The sequence below is a fragment of the Stegostoma tigrinum genome, chromosome 16, assembly GCF_030684315.1.
Source record: "Stegostoma tigrinum isolate sSteTig4 chromosome 16, sSteTig4.hap1, whole genome shotgun sequence".
Lineage (NCBI taxonomy): Eukaryota > Metazoa > Chordata > Chondrichthyes > Orectolobiformes > Stegostomatidae > Stegostoma > Stegostoma tigrinum.
The window spans coordinates 48,695,807-48,715,878 of record NC_081369.1 but is presented as its reverse complement, the minus strand read 5'-3'; the positions used below and the strand labels follow the sequence as shown (position 1 = coordinate 48,715,878).

General features: G+C 41.3%; 1 protein-coding gene across 5 annotated transcripts in view; it reads right to left on the bottom strand.

Moving 5' to 3' along the window:
* LOC125459753 (calcium-transporting ATPase type 2C member 2-like) overlaps window positions 1–20,072 on the bottom strand; it is a 108,737-nt gene that overhangs the window by 70,132 nt on the left and 18,533 nt on the right. For all 5 annotated transcript variants that reach the window (XM_048546558.2, XM_048546561.2, XM_048546560.2 and 2 more), the window contains exons 2-7: window positions 14,430–14,543; window positions 11,935–12,051; window positions 8,297–8,386; window positions 4,939–4,974; window positions 4,785–4,846; window positions 4,381–4,489 (exon numbers count right to left, since the gene is read on the bottom strand). In XM_048546558.2, the coding sequence (XP_048402515.1) occupies window positions 4,381–4,489; window positions 4,785–4,846; window positions 4,939–4,974; window positions 8,297–8,386; window positions 11,935–12,051; window positions 14,430–14,543 (528 nt within the window). The remainder of the gene's footprint in view (window positions 1–4,380; window positions 4,490–4,784; window positions 4,847–4,938; window positions 4,975–8,296; window positions 8,387–11,934; window positions 12,052–14,429; window positions 14,544–20,072) is intronic.

Genomic DNA, 20,072 nt, shown 5'->3' with positions numbered 1-20,072 from the left:
TGGATGTTGGAACATTGAGTAAATTTAAGGAGGAGATAGGGAGATTTTTAATTAGCTTTTGGTGAAAGCGTTATGGAGAATCAGCAGGAAACTGGAGTTGTGGCTGATCAGCCATAATCATTTTAAATGGTGAAGCAGGCTCCAGGGGCTGAATTGCCTCCTCCTGCACCTAATTCTTAGTTTCTTATATTAGCATGTTCCCCACGTTGTCCCCCCAATGAAGAAGTCACACAAGACTCCGCCAAGTGTAAAGCTAGCTGCTCTGCTCAGTGGGGTGTCTGCCGCCTCAGGCATAGGCTCCTGGCCCATGTGGGGAGGAAACCCTGCTTTAGAATGTTGCCAGCCAATCCAATTGTTACTTGTGAATGGTGGATCCTATTGGGATGATAGCCGTAATGTGAAAGAAAAGGATGTTTTGGAAATCAGACTGAATTAAAGTCTGGACAAATGCAGGATTTTGGTTGGCAGGTCCCAATGAGTGGGTAAGATAGGTGGGGTGCTGAAGAATTAATGGGAGTGACAGTAAGGCCTTACTCATGGGATGGTGAAGTTGGAGATGACTTTGTGGGAACAAGGGACTTTGATACCATCCTGCCCAGTAAAATCTGCTGACTTACCTACTTTGGCTGAGCCACCCCCTGGGCCACAGATACGGCAGAATGACACTTTAAATGCTCACTGAATTGGGGAAAGTGCTTCACAGGCAATTTCTATTGTAAAATGGGAGACAGCTTGTGCAGTCCACGCACCATACTTTACAAACCCCCTCACCCTTTTGCAAAGACACCTGTGGAGAGCTGTAAAATCCTGCACTGGTTTTCAGTTGCTAATGCACGTGACATTAAGACTTTAGGAGACTCAAAAAACCCATCTCAGATTTCCTCAAGCACTTGATATTTTTTGGGAGGGGCAGGTACCAGTGGCCAGGGAAGGCACATAGCAAAAGGACGCAGTGAAACTGACCATAAAACTCTGTGTTCTGATTTTAAACTATTACCCGGTACAACAATCATTGTTCTATGAGCCTATTGTACTCAACTCGTAGCTGAAAGAGGAACAAACTCTTCCTTTACACCATTTAATGAATAACTGGTTTGTAAACAGATGCAAAATTGGGACTAAATAAACAAAAAGGGCTGATGTTTGTGGCAATACATTGGTAACTTAAGCAAGCATAACTAACTAGTGTTTGAACGAAGTACAAAGAACAAAGAAAATTACAGCACACAAACAGACCCTTTGGCCCTCCAAGCCTGCGCCGATCCAGATCCTCTATCTAAATCTGTTGCCTATTTTCCAAGGGTCTGCATCTCTCTGCTCCCTGCCCATTCATGTATCTGTCTAGATAGACCTTAAATGATGCTATCGTGCCCGCCTCTACCACCTCCACTACGCGTTCCAGGCACCCACCACCCTCTGTGTGAGGAACTTTCCACACATATCTCCCTTAAACTTGTCCCCTCTCTCCTTGAAATTGTGACCTTTAGTAATTGAGTCCTCAACACTGGGAAAAAGCTTTTAGCTACCCACCCTGTATATACCTATCATGATTTTGTAGACATCAATCAGGTCCCCCCTCAAACTCTGTCTTTCTAATGTAAATAATTCTAATATACTCAACTTCTCTTCACAGCTAGCAGCCTCCATACCAGGCAACATCTTGGTGAACCTCCTCTGCACCCTCTGCAAAGCATACACATTCTTTTGGTAATGTGGCGACCAGAACTGTACGCAGTACTCTAAATGTGGGTGAACCAAAGTCCTACACAACTGTAACATGACGGGCCAACTCTTGTACTCAATACCCCATCTAAAGAATGAAAGCATGCCGTATGCCTTCTTGACCACTCTATTGACATGCGTCGCTACCTTCAGGGTACAATGGACCTGAACACCCAGATCTCTCTGTGTATCAATTTTCCCCAGGCTTTTCCATTTACCGCACAGTTCACTCTTGAATTGGGTCTTCCAAAAGGCATCACCTCGCATTTGCCTGGATTGAACGACATCTGCCATTTCTCCGCCCAACTCTCCAATCTGTCTATATTCTGCTGCATTCTCCAGCAGTCCCCTTCATTATCTGCTACGCCACCAATCTTAGTGTCATCTGCAAACTTGCTAATCAGACCATCTATAACTTCCTCCAGATCATTTATGTATATCACAAACAACAGTGGTCCCAAAATGGATCCCTGTGGAACACCACTGGTCACAGTTCTCCATTTTGAGAAACTCCCATCCCCTACAACTCTCTGTCTCCTGTTGGCCAGTCAGTTCTCTATCCATCTAGCTAGTACACCCTGGACCCCATGTGACTTCACTTTCTCCATCAGCCTACCATTGGGGAGCCTTGTCAAACGCCTTACTGAAATCCATGTTTATGACATCTACAGCACTTCCCTCATCTATCAACTTTGTTCTGAATGTGCGTTGACAAATAAAACTGAAACTGTGTATATAATACTACTCATAAGTTTCCAACTCTACAAATGCAGTGAAAGCTTCTTAAGCAACCTACATCTTCTATTCTTTCGCCTAACATTCACACCATGCAAACAACTAATCTTTAAAATCTACTTGATTCACAGGTCACTTCTTTTACTTGTATTGCAACTACAAATAAAAAAAACCTATATTAATTCCTAAAACATTTGTTTCCAGGAAAGTACCAGCAAAACGCAAGGAAATATGTTGGAACAGCACTGCATTATTCTTATAGTCCATAATCAAATGAGGCTATAAGACCATAGGTCATGTGAATCAAAGTCAGCCATTCAGCCCACTGAGTCTTCTCTACCATTTATTTAGCTCATGACTGATCTGATACTCTACAATACCAAATTTCTGCCTTTTCCCCCATCATTTAGCAATTAAAAATATAACTATCTCAGCCTTGAATATTCTTAACCACCCAACCTCTAAAGTTCTCTGCAGTGAAGAATTCTACAGAATCACTACCTATTGAGAGAGGAAAAAAAAAACCCTCCTCATTTCTATATTAAATGGAAAACATCTTACTCTGAGGTTATGTCCTCTGGTCCTAGACTCTTTTTAATGAGGAAACAGTCACTCCTCATCTGCCCTGTTAGGCACCCTAAGTATTTAAGGTGATTCAATAATGTCACCATTCATTCTTCTCAACTTTTATGTGTACAGGCCCAACTTACTTAACCATCCTCATAAGACATTCCCCCCATGCGTCCAGGATCAACCTGGTGAACCTCTCCATGCCAGAATATCATTGCCTATGATATTCTAGGTATGATCTAATTAGCGCCTTTGTAGTTTTAGCAAGACTTCCTTATTTTCATACTCCATTCTTTTTGAAATTAGATTCAATATTTCATTTGCCTTCCCTATTACCTGCAGAAGTTAGAAACTAGCTTTTTGTTATTCACATACAAGGACTCCCAAATACCTCTATTCTGTAACTTTCTGCAGTCTCTCTCCATTTCAATAATTTCCAGTTCCATTCTTCCTGTCAAAGCATATAATCTCACATTTCCTTGCAATATATTCCATCTGCCAAGTATTTACCCTCTCATCCAACCTCTATATCTATTCTCTGCAGACTTTGTGTCATCCTCACCACTCGCCATACCGTTTATTTTTGTGTCTTTTTGTTTAGATTAGATTCCCTACAGTGTGGAGACAGGCCCTTCAGCCCAACAAGTCCACACCACCCCTTGCAGCATCCCACCCATACCCATCCCCTTATAACCCACACACCCCTGAACACTACGGGCAATTTAACATGGCCAATTCACCTAGCCTGCACATCTTTGGACTCATCTACAAAGTTGGTCATCGTCCATTCACTTCCTTCACCCAAGTCATTTAACTTACATCATAATTAACTGTGGTCCTAGCACTGATCCCCGTGGCACTCCACTAGTCACAGGTTGCCAACCTGAAAATGCCCCTTTATCCCAGCTCTCTGTCTTATGTTAATTATTCAGCCTTCTATCCATGAGGCTATCATTTAACATTATGCCACTGGTAATAAGGATTTTTTTGCTCGCCTCAAATTTATAGATTCATATATATCTTATTTAGTATTATCATTAATACGTAAGTACTGTTAATACTATTGAGAAAATCTATTTATTTTTTGGCAGCAATCATTTATCTTGGGAGATGATGGACTGGATCCATGGTGGAGATCACTTTTGGATTTAATGTTGTTGTGGCCAAAGAGGCTATTTGTTAGTGGCAATGCATCAGTAGCTGGCATGATGAATAGTGTTGGCCAAAGTTGGCTGATGATTTATCCTGTCCCTTGTAATTACCTCACCACCAGTTGTCTCTTACTTACGATAATGTGGGACTATGGCAACTTTTTCTTTACCTAGAGTGGTAAAAACATGCAAAAGGACAAACCTCAAAGAGTCGGACATCTGCAGGGACTCGGTCACCAACTGAAATGCACACGATGTCACCCAGTACAAGCTCCTTTGCTAACAGATGCTCCAGCTTACCTTCACGAATGCTGAAAATGAGGAGACAGGCAGACTAATGTCATCCTTTGAGCTATAAAGGTTTAAACACCACAAAAACAAATTGTTTTTGATTCCTCATCAACTATTTCCATGCATCTGCTTCTGGCATGTAGCCCAACTTTGGCGCAAGTGCACTGGAAACACAATTTACACCCTCACGTGGAATTACAACTGTGATTCCTAACAGCTGAGTTCTAGCAGCTCCTGTTAACTTTCCATCCTACGAGCTAGAGGGAGGATTGCTCCCACACTTCATGAAGCATTTCAAGGTATAGTGGCACCTACCAGTTACATTCTGGAGGAATCAGTTTGCCTAGTTCTTGCAGAGACTTCTCAGATCGATACTCCTGAAAAAATAAACGGTTACTAGACAACACAAAATTTTAAAATAATTGATTTCACAAAAGTTTCTACTGAACAAACAGTAAAAATACCTTACCTGCACAAAGGCAACTGTGACAACGATTATTATAGCCTATAACATGAATGACATTAGGTTACTAAGTTGTATTAAAAACACTTCCTATTTTGCAAATGATAATAAATCAACTTTTTTTCGGTGTCGCAGCTAGGCAGTCACAGGATCACAAAGTTGTTCAGTACAGAAACAGACCTTCAGTCTAACTCGTCCATGCCAACCCAACATATTATATTAACCTGGTCCTATTTGCCAGCATTTGGCCCATTTCCCTCCAACTCCTTCAAATTCATATACCCATCCAGATGCCTTTTAAATGTTATAATTGTACCAGCCTCCACCACTTGATCTGACAGCTTCTTCCATACACGCACCACCCTCTGTATGAAAAGGCTGTCCCTAAGGTCCCTTTTAAACCTTTCCTCCCTTACCTCAAACCTCTTTCTCCTCGTTTCGGACTCCTTACCCTAGGAAAAATACCCTGGTTATTCACCTTGTCCATGCCCCTCATGATTCAATAAACCTCTACAAGGTCATGCCTTAACCGCCGATGCTTAAAAAGCATCAGCCAGATAGGTGACAGATGAATAACGCTGAGTTGGCCCAGTGGAGGTACCTACTCTTCCAAGAACCATTTTCACTTGTTTCTTCATGTTATTGATCTCCTCTTTGAAATTTCCTGAATCGAATTGGAGGCATTAAAGTTCAGAAGTGTTGGGACCTCAACTAGAAGTGAAAGCATCAGCATGTACTGTACTTCTGCTGCTGAGATGTTTGCAAGACGGGAAGTAAAGAAAAGAAAAAGGCCAATGCACAAGCACTTGTTATCATTTTCCACAAGTTTGAAGAAGTAAAACACTTCTGGTAAATATTTAAATCAGGCTGGCACAAAGCAATGTTGAGGTTTATGAACCATGCTGGGGAAAGAGGAAAGAGCAGCCAGTTCCTGAATTGAATTGGTTTTCAACGGAAGTCCTCCTCAGGGTGAGAAGAAATGCTACACCCAGACAATACATTCCAGACTTAGCCCTCACTGTTTGAAAATATTTCTCATGTCACTTTTACCAATTATTTTTTGTTTCAGTAAGACCCAAAAGAAAGCATTGATTGGATTTAAATGCAATTCTTGGGAGGCAAATAGTACAGTATTTTTGTGCACATAAATGAGAGTATACTAACATAATTCCATTACAATGTTCATAAACAAAGGTCTCCAGGAGAAAATAAAAGCAGACAAAATTGGTATCTTGAGAAAATTCACAAAATTTACAAATAGCAAAAATGCAAAATACTTTCTAAGGATAATTTAGGGACGGAAAACAAAGATAGTGCCAGCTTTGCTGTAAACCTAGACAAGCAACAATAAAACCAACTGGTTTATTTTACAATTTATCTCTAATAATATCATTGAATCAATTTAAGTCCAAAAGTCTAATTATGTTGTAACCAACGGTAACAGGCAGTGGCCAAGTAGCAACCCATCCTTGCTCCTTTTTTTCAAGTATATTTATTCCGCTGTATATATTTTCTACTTTTACAAACAAGTACTTCCTTAAAAAAAGTGCTCTGACCAAAATAAAGTTGATGTTCAACATAAGACACAGCTGAAAATTTCACATTATGTACAGGATGCCCTTGAAGGATTTTCATCGTCAGGACATCAGCTCCAAAGGAATTCCAAATCAACATGAGAATCGGGACCAACTTGGTTGGTCTAAACATTTCGTATGCAACCTGCTGAAGGATTTATCCCTGAAATGTTGACTTCTCTCTTCTTCTCAAATATAGATGCTGATGTAAGTACTTTTCCAGCATTTCCAGCATTTCTGGGATGGTCACTCCTGTAAGTAGATCTGCTCTTATTTATGTTGCAAAGTTGACTCACACAGACCAATATCTATTTACCACAAAGTGTGAGCCAGCAGATGTAACAATGTACTGTCTTAATATACAAACCAGTCAGAGAACCTTTTCATATAAGCCCTTCTTAAGTGTGACACTATATCTCTCAATAGATGGACTATTTACTCACTAATGAGATGAGGGCAGAATTGAAACAATGAACTGCTTTATTTCTCAGGCTATGAACAAACACAGAGCATTATTTCTGATCAAACTCACTTAATTCAATCTGCATAACATGGGTTTATGAAGGAATACAAAGAGATGAATGCACAATGCTTCCCCACATCAGATGGTCATCACACAGATTCATATAATTATGAAGCACAGAAAGTGTACATTCAGCCCATACTGTCAGTGCCAGTTCTTTGTTACAGTTACCCACTTACTCTCAATTGCCTCAGAGATAATGGGAACTGCTGATGAAGGGTCTAGGCCTGAAACATCAGCTTTTGTGCTCCTAAGATGCTGCTTGGCCTGCTGTGTTCATCCAGCTTCACACTTTGTCATCTTACTCTTAATTGCCTGCCTTCTCCCCACAACTCTGCAAATGTTTCTTCCTGAAACATTTACCTAATTTCCACTTGGAAGTTATATATTCTGCTTCCACATTTTTATCAGCAAATTCCAGATCATAAGAACTCACTGCATTAGAAAAAAATATTCAGACTTTAGAATCCCTACACTGTGGGAACAGGCCCTTTGGCCCAACAACCCTCAGAGCATCCCACCCAGACCCCTGTAAGCCATCTAATTGACACATAGGCAATTTAGCATGGGTAATCCACCTAGTCTGCTCATCTTTGGACTATGGGAGAAAACCAGAGTATCTGGAGGAAACCCACACAGCCACAGGGAGAATGTGCAAACTCCACACAGACAGTCACCCAAGGAGTGAGATTGAACCTGGGTCCTCTAGTGTCATGAGGTAGCACTGCTAACCACTGAGCCACCATGCGACCCCAAATTCTTGCTCTTTGCTTTGAAAGCAAATAATTTTAGTCTGTATTTTCTCATTAGGACCTATATTCTAATCTTTTGAATCCTGGTAAAATTCTGCACCAGCAGCTTGCTGCTTAAAATCCTGAATTTTCTTTTAAAGTTCTGGCCTTATTTTGTTCCTAATTCTAAAAGCCAATAGGAAAAAGAAAGCCCTGCTAAATGCCCAGTACATGAGGCTGAAATCTTTATCAGTTGTTAAATTAGGCAAGCAAATCGTGAAGCATTTTCACCTTGGAGAAATAACTTCTATACCTAGCCCATAACATTTTAACCTCTTCCCGTAATTTTGCTTTTAAATAAAGAAGCTGGCACACACACTTTGCTTTTAAATTCCAACTTATAAATTTATCTGATATCCTTTCTGCGGAAAATTTGCAACCCATTTCCCTGTCTTTCCCTCAACAAATACAAAGTCAAAATAATGTGCCAAATCATATTCACTAACAGAATTGATTGGGTGAACATTTATACGTACCAGTGTTATGCTCACTGCATCTTCAATTTCTTTAGTGATGAGACTAACAACAGCTGAAGCCAAAAGTAACAGAATAAGGGGATTCTTGAACTAGGATTGAAAACAAAAATTAGCAAGTGTACTGAATATATTACCTATCAAAATGTAAAACTAAGGTTTGAATATACCTGTCACTATTTGTGTATAATGGCTCATGTAAAACAATCATGTGTCTGGATGGGATTAATGCGGTTATAAAAGCTGACATCTAAATGTTTTTTTATATGCTCAGCTTTCACTTTATCTTGTGACACATACTTTAATGAATAAAGCATCCACGACAGTGTTAGATAAGCTAGACTTAATGGCTCAAAAGAGGAAAATGCGTAGTACAATATTGGTTCAAAGGGCCAAGGACATTTAGAATGGGTTTGAAATCTTAGTTAAACAGTCAAATGTTAACAGTACAAAGAGGAATAAGCTTGAATAACTGATATTTCCCAAAGTCTTTATAACTTTGCTTACTAAAGTACACAAACCCATCAGTTAACAGATTATTTAACACATGACAAATAGTGCTTAAAGTTAATTAAATCTTATCTCAACATAAAACCTTTCCTACATTTTGTAGCAACAAAGTTACACAACTGTAAAAAAAACTGATTCATCTGTGAAGGTTACCAATTGCTAACCAACTGCATTTCTGTTGGAAATACAAATATTTTAAAGCAATAGTACTCCTAGCTAAAAACAGCAAAAACATTATTTGTATATAAAGTATAAAATCACATTAAGCAAAATCTGTTTCAGAGATAGTAGGAGCTGCAGATGCTGGAGAATCTGAGATCACAAGGTGCAGAACTGGATGAACACAGCAGGCCAAGCAGCACCAGAGGAGCAGGAAGGCTGATGTTTCGAGCCTAGATTTCTTCTGAAGAAGGGTCTAGGCACAACACATCAGCTTTCCTGCTCTTCTGATGTTGTTTGGCCTGGTGTGTTATCCAGCTCTGCACCTTGAATTCTTAAGCAAAATCTGCTTAGCTTTTAAAGCAATTGAAAATCTCCTTATGAGCGACAACCTCAAATGAAATGAAATATCTCTGTCACATCAACATTCCCTCTCAAGCATAACTGCAGGGGACTTATTCCTATACAATTTAAACTCTCATTTGCTTCCAGTTAGGGTGCAACCAGATCATTTCAAGCAGATGTTGCTCATCCTGACCTGGAGTTCTCCAAGGCCATCTCTTTGGTCCTTTCCTGTCCCTCACTACCTGTGGACCATTAGCCATAATCATGCAATGACACAAGACTGAGTTTTTACCCAGTGCCCTCATCTTTGCCAAAGGTGGGGAACTGTGATGCTGGCACCCATCCCCACCCTCCTAATATTCGTGGGCCAATTTCCTGAGGTTGAGAAGGATGGGTTATCTACCTGTAGGTGGCAAGTAGCCAAATTAAGAGAAATTAACAGCTTATACTTACCATCAGAGGTATTGGGGCAAAACAAGTTATCTGGAGGTGATCCTCTGGCCTTGGTTCCTAGCTAACTTTGAGGCCCTCTATGAGATTCCCTTCCACGGTTGTGCCCTGGATACTGAATCCATTTTTAATTTGAAAATTTAACATGTTTGAGATGGGGTAGCATAAGATGCAAGCAGCTTCTCTCTCTCTCTCTCTCGTACCTGAACATTGGGCTGCTGTTCTTACCAAGCTGGAGGGCCTCCTTCAGACACCACTGCTTTGGAAGCCAGGCCATTTTTGGCTATGAGTTGGCTAATTCAAGGTGTATTGTGCAACATTCACTATGAGCTACAATTAACTTCAGTTAGACAGTGGTAAAACAAAGCCATGCTTTTAGTCAGCTATAAACTTTGTAGTCAACACTGTCTGCATCTCTACCCTGACCACTACCTCTAACTGAACTAATTTGTTTCAACTCTGGTATCTAAATTGCTAAGACTTGTTGCTGAGTCTACTTTCTCTCTAATGACTAAGAGTGCCCTTATTTTACTGTTGCTAACATATTTCGCCTCAGCCCATCAGTTGCTAAAACTGTGATTCACAACTCTGGTTCCTCCACAAGTGACTGTGACAATGCTCCCCTGTCTTGAATTTTATATAAGTCCTTTGAAGATCTCATCATTCCCTTTTATTTGTACGCTTACCAGTCTTACAGCAAGCCTTCATGGACTCCACTTTAGCATCTTCTTTCAACCAAATGTGTTGACCATCATCCTGCAGCCATCCAGACACTACGCTTTCAAATTACCTTCCTGAACACTGCCTCTCTATTTTTTTAAGAATCTCCTTAAAGCATTCCTCTTTGCCAATGCTTTTCCCTGTCCAATATCCCAATTCTTTAGCTTACTGTCCATTTTCTTGTTCAGAGAAGCTGCAGATACCAGCAGTGAATGACCATTAAAGCCTTAATCTCCCGAGGCCCAACTGCTTAGTCATGTTGAGGAATCTGATCCTGTGTCTGTATACTCTTGCTGTGAGTATCTTCTCCTACAGGCTGGAACTCTGAGACCATCCCTTCTGTCCTGTGAGCAATATATGAATATGAGTAGACAGTTGCTGGTGCTGCTCTAGTTCCTCATTAAAGGTCCATGCTTTGGATATTCTCCAGCAAAAAGTGACAGCAGAGAACTTCAGATCAATGTGGTTAACATCCAAAGTAGTAATATGTCACAGAATCCTTACAGTGTGCAAAAAATCCATACCCTCAGAGCATCCAAACCAGACCCATTCCACTAATCTACACATCCCTGAACTCTACAGGCAATTTAGCATATCCAATCCACCTAGCCTGCATGCCTTTGGACTATGGGAGGAAACTGGAGTGCCAGGTGAAACCCACACAGACAAGGGGAGAATATGCAAACTCCACGCAGACAGTCGCCTGAGGGCGGGATCAAATGCAAGCCTGGTGTTGTGAGGCAGCAGTGCTAACCACTAAGCCCCCATGCCACCCTTTTTAAAATGGCTTGTTCGTTCAAAGACGACCACTGTCTAACTCCTAGTTAAGCTGATGGATTGGCTTTCCAAAGTTGGAAATCACTCATGAAACAGTGCATCAGGCTCTAATCACAAGGAATGCGAACACAAATATGTAATGTAGGCTTACCCTCAGCTGCACAATTTCAGCAGTTAAAGGCTTTCAAGCTTCTTCTTTTCATTGAGAAATGTATTGCTGCTTTCATCTCATCTTGTCAACTGGAAATCTCCGTACCCTTGAAAACTTATTCGCTAGCAGTTAAAGCCAAAATCCTGGATTAAATGCAAACTACTGAGCATTTTCACATTCAGTTTACTTACTCAACTTCTCCACTGTGGTTTCATGCTTGCCTCCAAACCGCACCCAGCCAAACCCAGAAGCGGGATGAATCATGTCAGATTCCTGACCGACAGGCACTTTTAGACTTTAAATCCAAACCCCAAGCCCACTCTCTCGTTCATTAACTGGTTTTTCCCCAAGTGCGTGAAGAATGTCAAACTGCATTTTGCAACATCTGTTTCAGGGAGAATGTCAACGAACTCAAGACCAAACCTGCATTTAAATGTAGGCCATAAAGTCAACTTTCTTTCTTGATTTCATCACATCTGTATGGTAATTTCTGAATTTACACAACACCCACACACATGCTAAGCATTACCTGACCAAGGTACTTCTTCCAAATTGGTTCGGGTTTAGCCACTTCAAAATCATTCCATCCATACAGATGCCGACGTTCCTGCACATGGATCTTTGTGAGCCCATTCTGTAAGTCAGCCTAAGATTAAAACCAAAGATACATTTTAAAATTACCAATGACAAGACCCTGCTCAAAAGTAAACATACTTCATTAAAATTACATCCAATGCATTTTTCTGAATTCAGTTGTTTAAAATAAAATGTTCCTTTTAGCAACTTTTTTTTGTGTTTTCTACCCACCTTCTGATTGAGTCACTTTTGACATTTGACTGACTGAAGCTTTAAGTGGTACCTAGTAACACTGAAGCCAATAAGAATCAGGAACAACCTTTCTACTGGCTGACGTTATACCCTTCACAAAGGAAGGGTTGTTGAACAGAAGTTATCTAAAGTCCAGGACACTGCTGCAGCTGCTCCTCAGGGTGGGAACACCACTGCTGCACCACAAGGACCTGTTCTTCAGGCCAGTATCCCAGGCACATCCATCTTCAGTTGCTTCATCCTTTTATCTATGAAAGCTGGAAGTGGGAATATTCACCGATATTTGCACAGCGTTCAGCATCATTCGCAACTCCTCAGATAAGGAAACAAACACTGCTGATATGCAGCAACATTCCAATTCTATTAAGGCTTCAGCTGTGAAGTGGCAAGTAACATACATTGGGCAAGGTGCCAAGCAATGACCAACACCAACAAACAAAGTCCAACCATCTCTTCTTGGTATTAGCAGATTGAATCATTCGTCAGCATCCTGGGCATCACTACTGACCAGAAGATTAAGTGAACCAGGACATAAATGTGGCTACAAGAGCAGGTCAGAGCTTAGGTATTTTCCAAAGCCATTCCATCATCTACAAGGCAGTAGTGGTACAGAATGAGCTTCAAATGTCTGGACAAGTTTAATTCCACCATGAGAAGCTCAACGTTATCTGGGACAAAGTACTTTCCTTGATTTCCACCTCAGCCATCACCTAAGCATTTACTCAACCCACCGTGAGCTCAGGGTCTTCTGTGTACATCATCTGCTAGTTGTTCTGTAGCAAGTCACCAACATCTCCTACATTCACAACCTGTATTATCCAAAAGATCAAAGGCAGAAGGCATGTGGGAAAATTTGGAAATATGTTATTGTTTCTTCATTAGCATTGGTCAAAATCCTGTAAGGCCCTCCCTATCAAAATTGTCTCATTGCTCAGACAGCATCGGCTCAAGACAGTAGGTCACCAGCACCTTTGGAGGCAGTTAGGAATGGGCAATAAATGCTGATCATGCAAGTGATACCTTGAATGAATGAATGAAAATAAAGCAGCACTGTAATTGAATGTAATTGCGGGGAAGTTGGGTTTTGCTTCAATGGCTACAAAATGATTCAAATCATCCATCTGTTAGATAATGAAAATACAACTTAATGTGGATACACTAGATGCTGAAAGCAACCAATTTCAGAATCAATAACACAGTCTATAAGGAAAGAAGCACCAACAATGCATTCAAAATAGTAATAGAAAAAGCATTTATGGCATAAATTTGATGCAACCAAAATATTAGGTAGATAAAAGATTAATTTAATCAGAAATTTAAATTTTTACTTGAATTTCCATGTTATTTAACTGCTTTTTAAAAATACAGCAGTTTTCCACTCATTTTAGAATTGTAGAAGTTACACTGAAACAGAAACAGTATTGATTAGTTGCCAGAAAAATGAGTGGAAGGCTATCTCAGGTTGCAAAACCCGATTTCTGTCCGTATTATAGAGGCCACCATGATAAAAACAGTGTTAAAAGCCTCTTGGACAACTGACAAAATGTGATGCAAGTCTTCTAACGTATGTAAACATGAGCCTTAATTCCTGGTGTGGGCTTCCTTGCAGAAATTTGACTTGGTTGAAGAGGGTAGATGTTCCTCTGCATCATCTTTAGCCATTCCTATAGTTCAAATAGCAGCTGCCACCATCGCTTAAATTACCAAAAATAAAATTAAGGATAAGTAGTTCTTTTGGAGCCAGAAGGTATGGCTTTTCTCTACTCTTTTCTACATAATCTATTTGCATCATCTTCCACCTGAGACATGTAATTTTCATCTTTATAGAAGGAACAAGTTGTCAATGGAAGCCTGACAGACCTTTGCAGGTCACGCATTAAATGTTATTGAAACTACAAGACCATTTTGGTCTATGTGATATAGGTTTGCATGTAATTTAAGCTATATCTGATGGGAAAACTTGCAAACAATATCTCCAATGAAAACAGATCTTCCAGACAAATACCGATGTTTAGAAGTATCTGTAGCAACCAATTCAAACCTGGAGTTTCCGGTTTAAAACATGGAATGAGAACAAATTTACACAACAAAAGTGCCTTCGGCAAATTGTTCACCCAACATTTCAACCAGATGACAAATACTATTCCTTCAGAACAAAACAAAGTCCTGGAATCTTAAATCAAAATATATTCTCACCTGAAGATCGCTTACTAGCTCATCCAGGTACCGTGTGCTAGCTTCTTTGGAAGATATAGGCACAATTGGCTGACTTTTGCCATTAACTTTTAGTTCCTGGAGCTCCCCATTCTCCTGTTGAATGAGAAAAATTCAATTACGCTGAATGCATAAGTGAAATAAATTATAGCTCTACCACTTCTTTGCTTACTCTATATATATAAAATGATCAAGTTATGTGAAATGAACCAATATCTTTTCTTGTCACACTGCTTAACTGATTTGAACAAAGTGTGGAGCTGGATGAATACATCAGGACAAGCAGCATCTTAGGAGCACAAAAGCTGACGTTTCAGGCCTAGACCCTTCATCAGCAAAGAGGCATGGGGAGAAGATTCTGAAATAAATAGGGAGAGAGGGGGAGGCGGACTGAAGATGGGTAGAGGAGAAGATAGATGGAGAGGAGAGTATAGGTGGGGGGGTAGGGAGGGGATAGGTCAGTCCAGGGAGGACAGACAGGTCAAGGGGGCGGGATGAGGTTACTAGGTCGGAAATGGAGGTGCGGCTTGAGGTGGGAGGAGAGAATAGGTGAGAGGAAGAACAGGTTAGGGAGGCAGAGACAGACTGGGCTAGTTTTGGGATGCAGTGGGTGGAGGGGAAGAGCTGGGCTGGTTGTGTGGTGCAGTGGGGGGAGGGGATGAACTGGGCTGGTTTTGGGATGCAGTGGGGGGAGGGGAGATTTTGAAGCTTGTGAAATCCACATTGATACCATTGGGCTGCAGGGTTCCCAAGCGGAATATGAGTTGCTGTTCCTGCAACCTTTGGGTGGCATCGTTATGGCACTGCAGGAGGCCCAGGATGGACTTGTTGTCTAAGGAATGGGAGGGGGATTTAAAATGCAACTGGGAGGTGCATTTGCTTATTGTGAACCGAGCATAGGTGTTCTGCAAAGCAGTCCCTAAGTCTCCGCTTGGTTTCCCCAATGTAGAGGAAGCCACACCGGGTACAATGGATACAGTATACCACATTGGTGGATGTGCAGGTGAACATCTGCTTAATGTGGCAAGTCATTTTGGGGCCTGGGATGGGGGTGAGAGAGGAGGTGTGGGGGCAAGTGTAGCACTTCCTGCGGTTGCAGGGGAAGGTGCCGGGTGTGGTGGGGTTGGAGGGGAGTGTGGAACGAATAAGGGAGTCACGGAGAGAGTGGTCTCTCCAGAAAGCAGACAAGGGTGGGGATGGAAAAATGGAGGATATTGCAAATTTCCACATACAGTGTGTACCTTCCTGACCACCTGTCAGGGTCAGCATGGGAATTTTTGTACCTTTCTCTAGCCTGCCCCTTCTTCTACTATCTCAAAGGGGCTGACTTGTACAAAGGCATTTCCCTTGTTGCAGTTTCTGATGAGAACCCTTGATGGACTGTCCCCTCATGGGGTTACTGCACTTGTACACATACTTGCTGAGTGCTGGTAACCACTCTTCTTGTTTATCATCTTGAACCAATCTTGGTGCTTGGTTGGTCCAGCATATCTTGGTCTTGCTTTGATGGGTTTCTCTTGTACCATGTACACACACATGACCTCTTGCCCAGAAATGAGATGCTTTTGCTTCAGTCCAACTATAAAATCTGTGGCCAACTGAAATTCCTTCTGCAAATTCAGTCTCATCATCTTCATCAGCATTGGCTACTCTGGTTTTACTTTCACCCTGCAGTACCATTTGCATTATCTCATCATCAGGCAGTTGTTTCATGAATGGTGTATCTTTTTTTGGCATCTATCCGGGCCTGCAAGTCGTTTTTCTCAGATTTTTCATCACCTGAAGCACTGCAGGGAGTCACTCTGAATCTAGCATAGTCAGCCTCCTGAGCTGAATGAGGACAGTCCTCAAACATTAAGGCTGTCCGGAGACTGTCCCATCAATTCTTCACAGTGAATCATAGAGTCATAGAGTCCCAAGGCACAGAGACAGGCCCTTCAGCACAAATTGGTTCATGCTGACCAAAATGTCCATCCACGCTAACCCCATTTCCCTGCAATTGGCCCATATCGTTCTCAATCTTTCCTATCCATGTATTCGTCCAAATGCCTTTTAATTGTTGTTAATGTACTCATCTCAACCACTTCCAGTGGCAGCTCATGCGATATTCATACCACCCAATGCGTGAAAAAGTTGCCCCCTCAGGTTCCCATTTATTCTTTCCCCTCTTTCCTTAAACTGATGCCCTCTAGTCCTCAATTCCTCAACCCTGGGAAAAAGACTGAATGCATAAACCCAATCCATGCCTCTCATGATCTATATACTTCTATAAGATCCCCACCTCTGTCTCCTAAGGGCTAAAGAAAAAGTTCTGGTGTTCAAACTCTCCCTATAACTTAGTCCCTTGAGTCCTGGCAACATCCGTTTAAATTTCTTCCGCAATCTTTCCAGTTTAATAACATCCTTCCTATGGTAAGTTGACCAAAACTCAACACAATACTCCAAGTGCGGCCTCACCAACGTCCTGTACAACTGCAACATAACTTTCCAATTTCTACACTCAATGTCCTGACTGATGAAAGCCAGTGTGTCAAACACCTTCTTCACAGCCCTGTCTACCTGTGACTTCACTTTCAGAAGACCTTGCACCTGAACTCCAAGGTCCCTCTGTTTCACTACACTCCTTAAGGACCTATCATTTACCATGAAACTCCTACTTTGATTTAACTTTCCAAAATGCAACACCTCATACTTACTTATATTAAATTCTATTTCTTGGCCCACTTCCCTAGTTGACCAAGACCCTGCTGCAATTTCTGTTAACCTTCCTCATTGTACACAATACTGCCTATTTTAGTGTTATCAGCAAACTTACTAATCATGCCTTGTACATTCTCATCCAAATCATCACAGTTAACAAATAGCAATGGGCCCAGCACCAATCCCAGATGAACACTACTAGTCACCTGTAGTCCGACAAGTACCCTTCCAGTATTATCCTCTGCTTCCTATCGTCAAGCCAATTGTATAACCAATTAGCCAACTCTTCGATTCCATGCGATCCAACCTTCCAGAGCAGCCTACCATGTGGAACTTCATTAAAGACCTTACTGAAATCTATATAGACTCTGTCTACCGCCCTGCTGTCATCAACCTTCCTGGTCATTTCATCAAAGGACTCTAACAAATTTGCGAGGCATAATCTCCCACACATGAAGCCATCCTGACTGCTCCTAATCAAACCCTATCTTTTGAAATGTATGTCTACCTCTTCCTCAGAATCTTCTCAAGTAACTTACCGACCACAGATGTTAAGTTTACTGGTTTATAGTTCCAAGATTTTTTTTTGCAGCCCTTCCTGAACATGGGCACAATATTTGCTATCCTCCAGTCTTCCAGAACCTTACTGTAGCTAATGATGATGCAAATATATCAGCCAGAAACCCTGCAATTTCTTCTCTAGCCTTTTGTAGGATTCCTGGATATACCTGGTCAGGACCAGGAGATTTATCCACCTTCATACATTCTAATACTTACAACACCACCTCAACGGTAAAATAGACTGTCCCAATGATATTGCCATAACTTCCCAAGTCTTCATATCTTTCCCCATGGTAAACATAGAGAGGAAACATTCATTGAGGACCTCACCTATCTCTGAGGTTCAACACACGCATGTCCACTTTGGTCCTTGAGGAGTTCTATTCTCCCTCTAGTTGTTCTTTTTCCTTTAATATATTTAAAGAGTCTATTTGCATTCACCCTAATCATCTCAGCCAAAGTGTGTCCCCTTTTCACCCTACTGATTTCCTTCTTCAGTAAACTCTTGCGCCTCTAGGAGCCTGTTCCTGATCCATGCTTCCTTCTTCTTTTCTAGTCAAAGCCTCAATATTATCCAGGGTTTCCCATTCCTGGCAACCTTGCCCTTCACCCTCACAGGAACATATAGAACTTACCAGAAGTTCCTTTGCCTGCAAACAAGCTATTGTAAACAACCCATGCAAATATCTGTGTAATTCCATAAAAATTCGCCTGGCCTCAATTTAGAACATGAACTTCTGGACTAGTTTTGTTCCTCTCCATAGCTATTTTAAAATTAATAGGACAATGGTCACTGGTCCCAAAGTGCCACCGCCCCCCCCCCCAAATATACTGCTTGAGGAAACTTTCCTGAACACATTTAACAAATTCCACCCCATCTAACCCTTAAGACTATGGTAGTTGCAGTCTATGGTAGGAAAATTACAACCCCCACTATGGCATCCCTATTTCTTCTGCAATTCTCCATAATCTCCCTGCATCTTTGTTCCTCTAATTCTCATTAACTACCTGGGGAGCTATAGTGCAACTCCAATAACCTCAACATACCTTTCTTATTTGTTAGCTCCAACCACAACGCCTCCCTGGAATGAAGTTCCCTTCTCCAGAACTTAGTCTGTATTGATACTGCATCCTTAAAGTCAATTTTTTCAAAAATACTAATCACAGACGTCCCAGAAAAATAGCCAAAAGCAATCAGTACATAAGTTCAGATCTGTATTTATTCTTAAGAGATTGTAAGATACCCTGATTGCAAGACTGAATCAATGGAGATACGTAGGGGATAAAAACATTTCCACCACACTGGCTTTCAGGTGGGCAGAACAAATAGAGCTTAGAACATAGAACACAGAACAGTACAGCACAGTACAGGCCCTTTGGCCCACCATGTTGTGCCGACCTATTATCCTACTAAGATCTAACTACCCTGCATACCCTACATTTTACTATCCTCCATGTGCCTATCCAAGAGTCACTTAAATGTCCCTAATGTATCTGACTCCACTACCACTGCTGGCAGCACATTCCATGCACCCACCACTCTTGTGTTAAGCATTGGCAGCGTTCTCCAAGCCAGTGCACACAAGGTACTCTAGCCTCTGGCATAAAATATTCTAGAACCACTCATGGCATAAGTTAGTGGTTATCCAACATGTTGTCATGGTACTTATTGTGAAATATTTTTACCATTCGGGATTCACACTTTTGCCAATGACGACGAGCTTGGACTTGTTCATCCCCAAAGCTTTGTAACCACCAAGAACCACAAGCCTAGACAGTTCTGGAGAAACTCAACAGGTCTAGCAGCATCTTCAGTGAGAGAAACTGAGTTAACATTCTGAGTCCAGTATGACTCTTCTTCGGAACTGAAAGGAGTAGAAAATAATGGATGTTTGTGTTGTGGACAGAAGGGGATAAAGAGCAACTGGAACAGCTGGTGAGGGTGTCCAGAGCAAAACAGAAAGGCAGTGATAATGGTGGTTAAGGCAAAATATGTAGAACAGATGTAAATTGGAGGTGTGAAAAGGAAAGTACTGGTCCATTCTGCTATGGCAAAGTCAACAAGGCACACAAGACATTCCTGGAGTAGGACATAAGCAAAATGGAGTAAAGAGGTCATGCTCTAGAGTTGTCGAACTGAATATTGAGTCCCAGAGGCTATAAGCTGCCTTAAGCAGAAAGTGACATTTTTTCCGCCACCTTATATCAAGCTCCATTGGAACAGCATGAAGGTTTATTAAAATGGTAAGCAACTGAAAGATTGGCATCATTCCCTTTGGACAGAGTTCTTAAACTTCTTCAGCCATCCTTATGACCATTCACACTCATGCTGTCAGTTAAGGACTTTACGTAATATTTTTACTT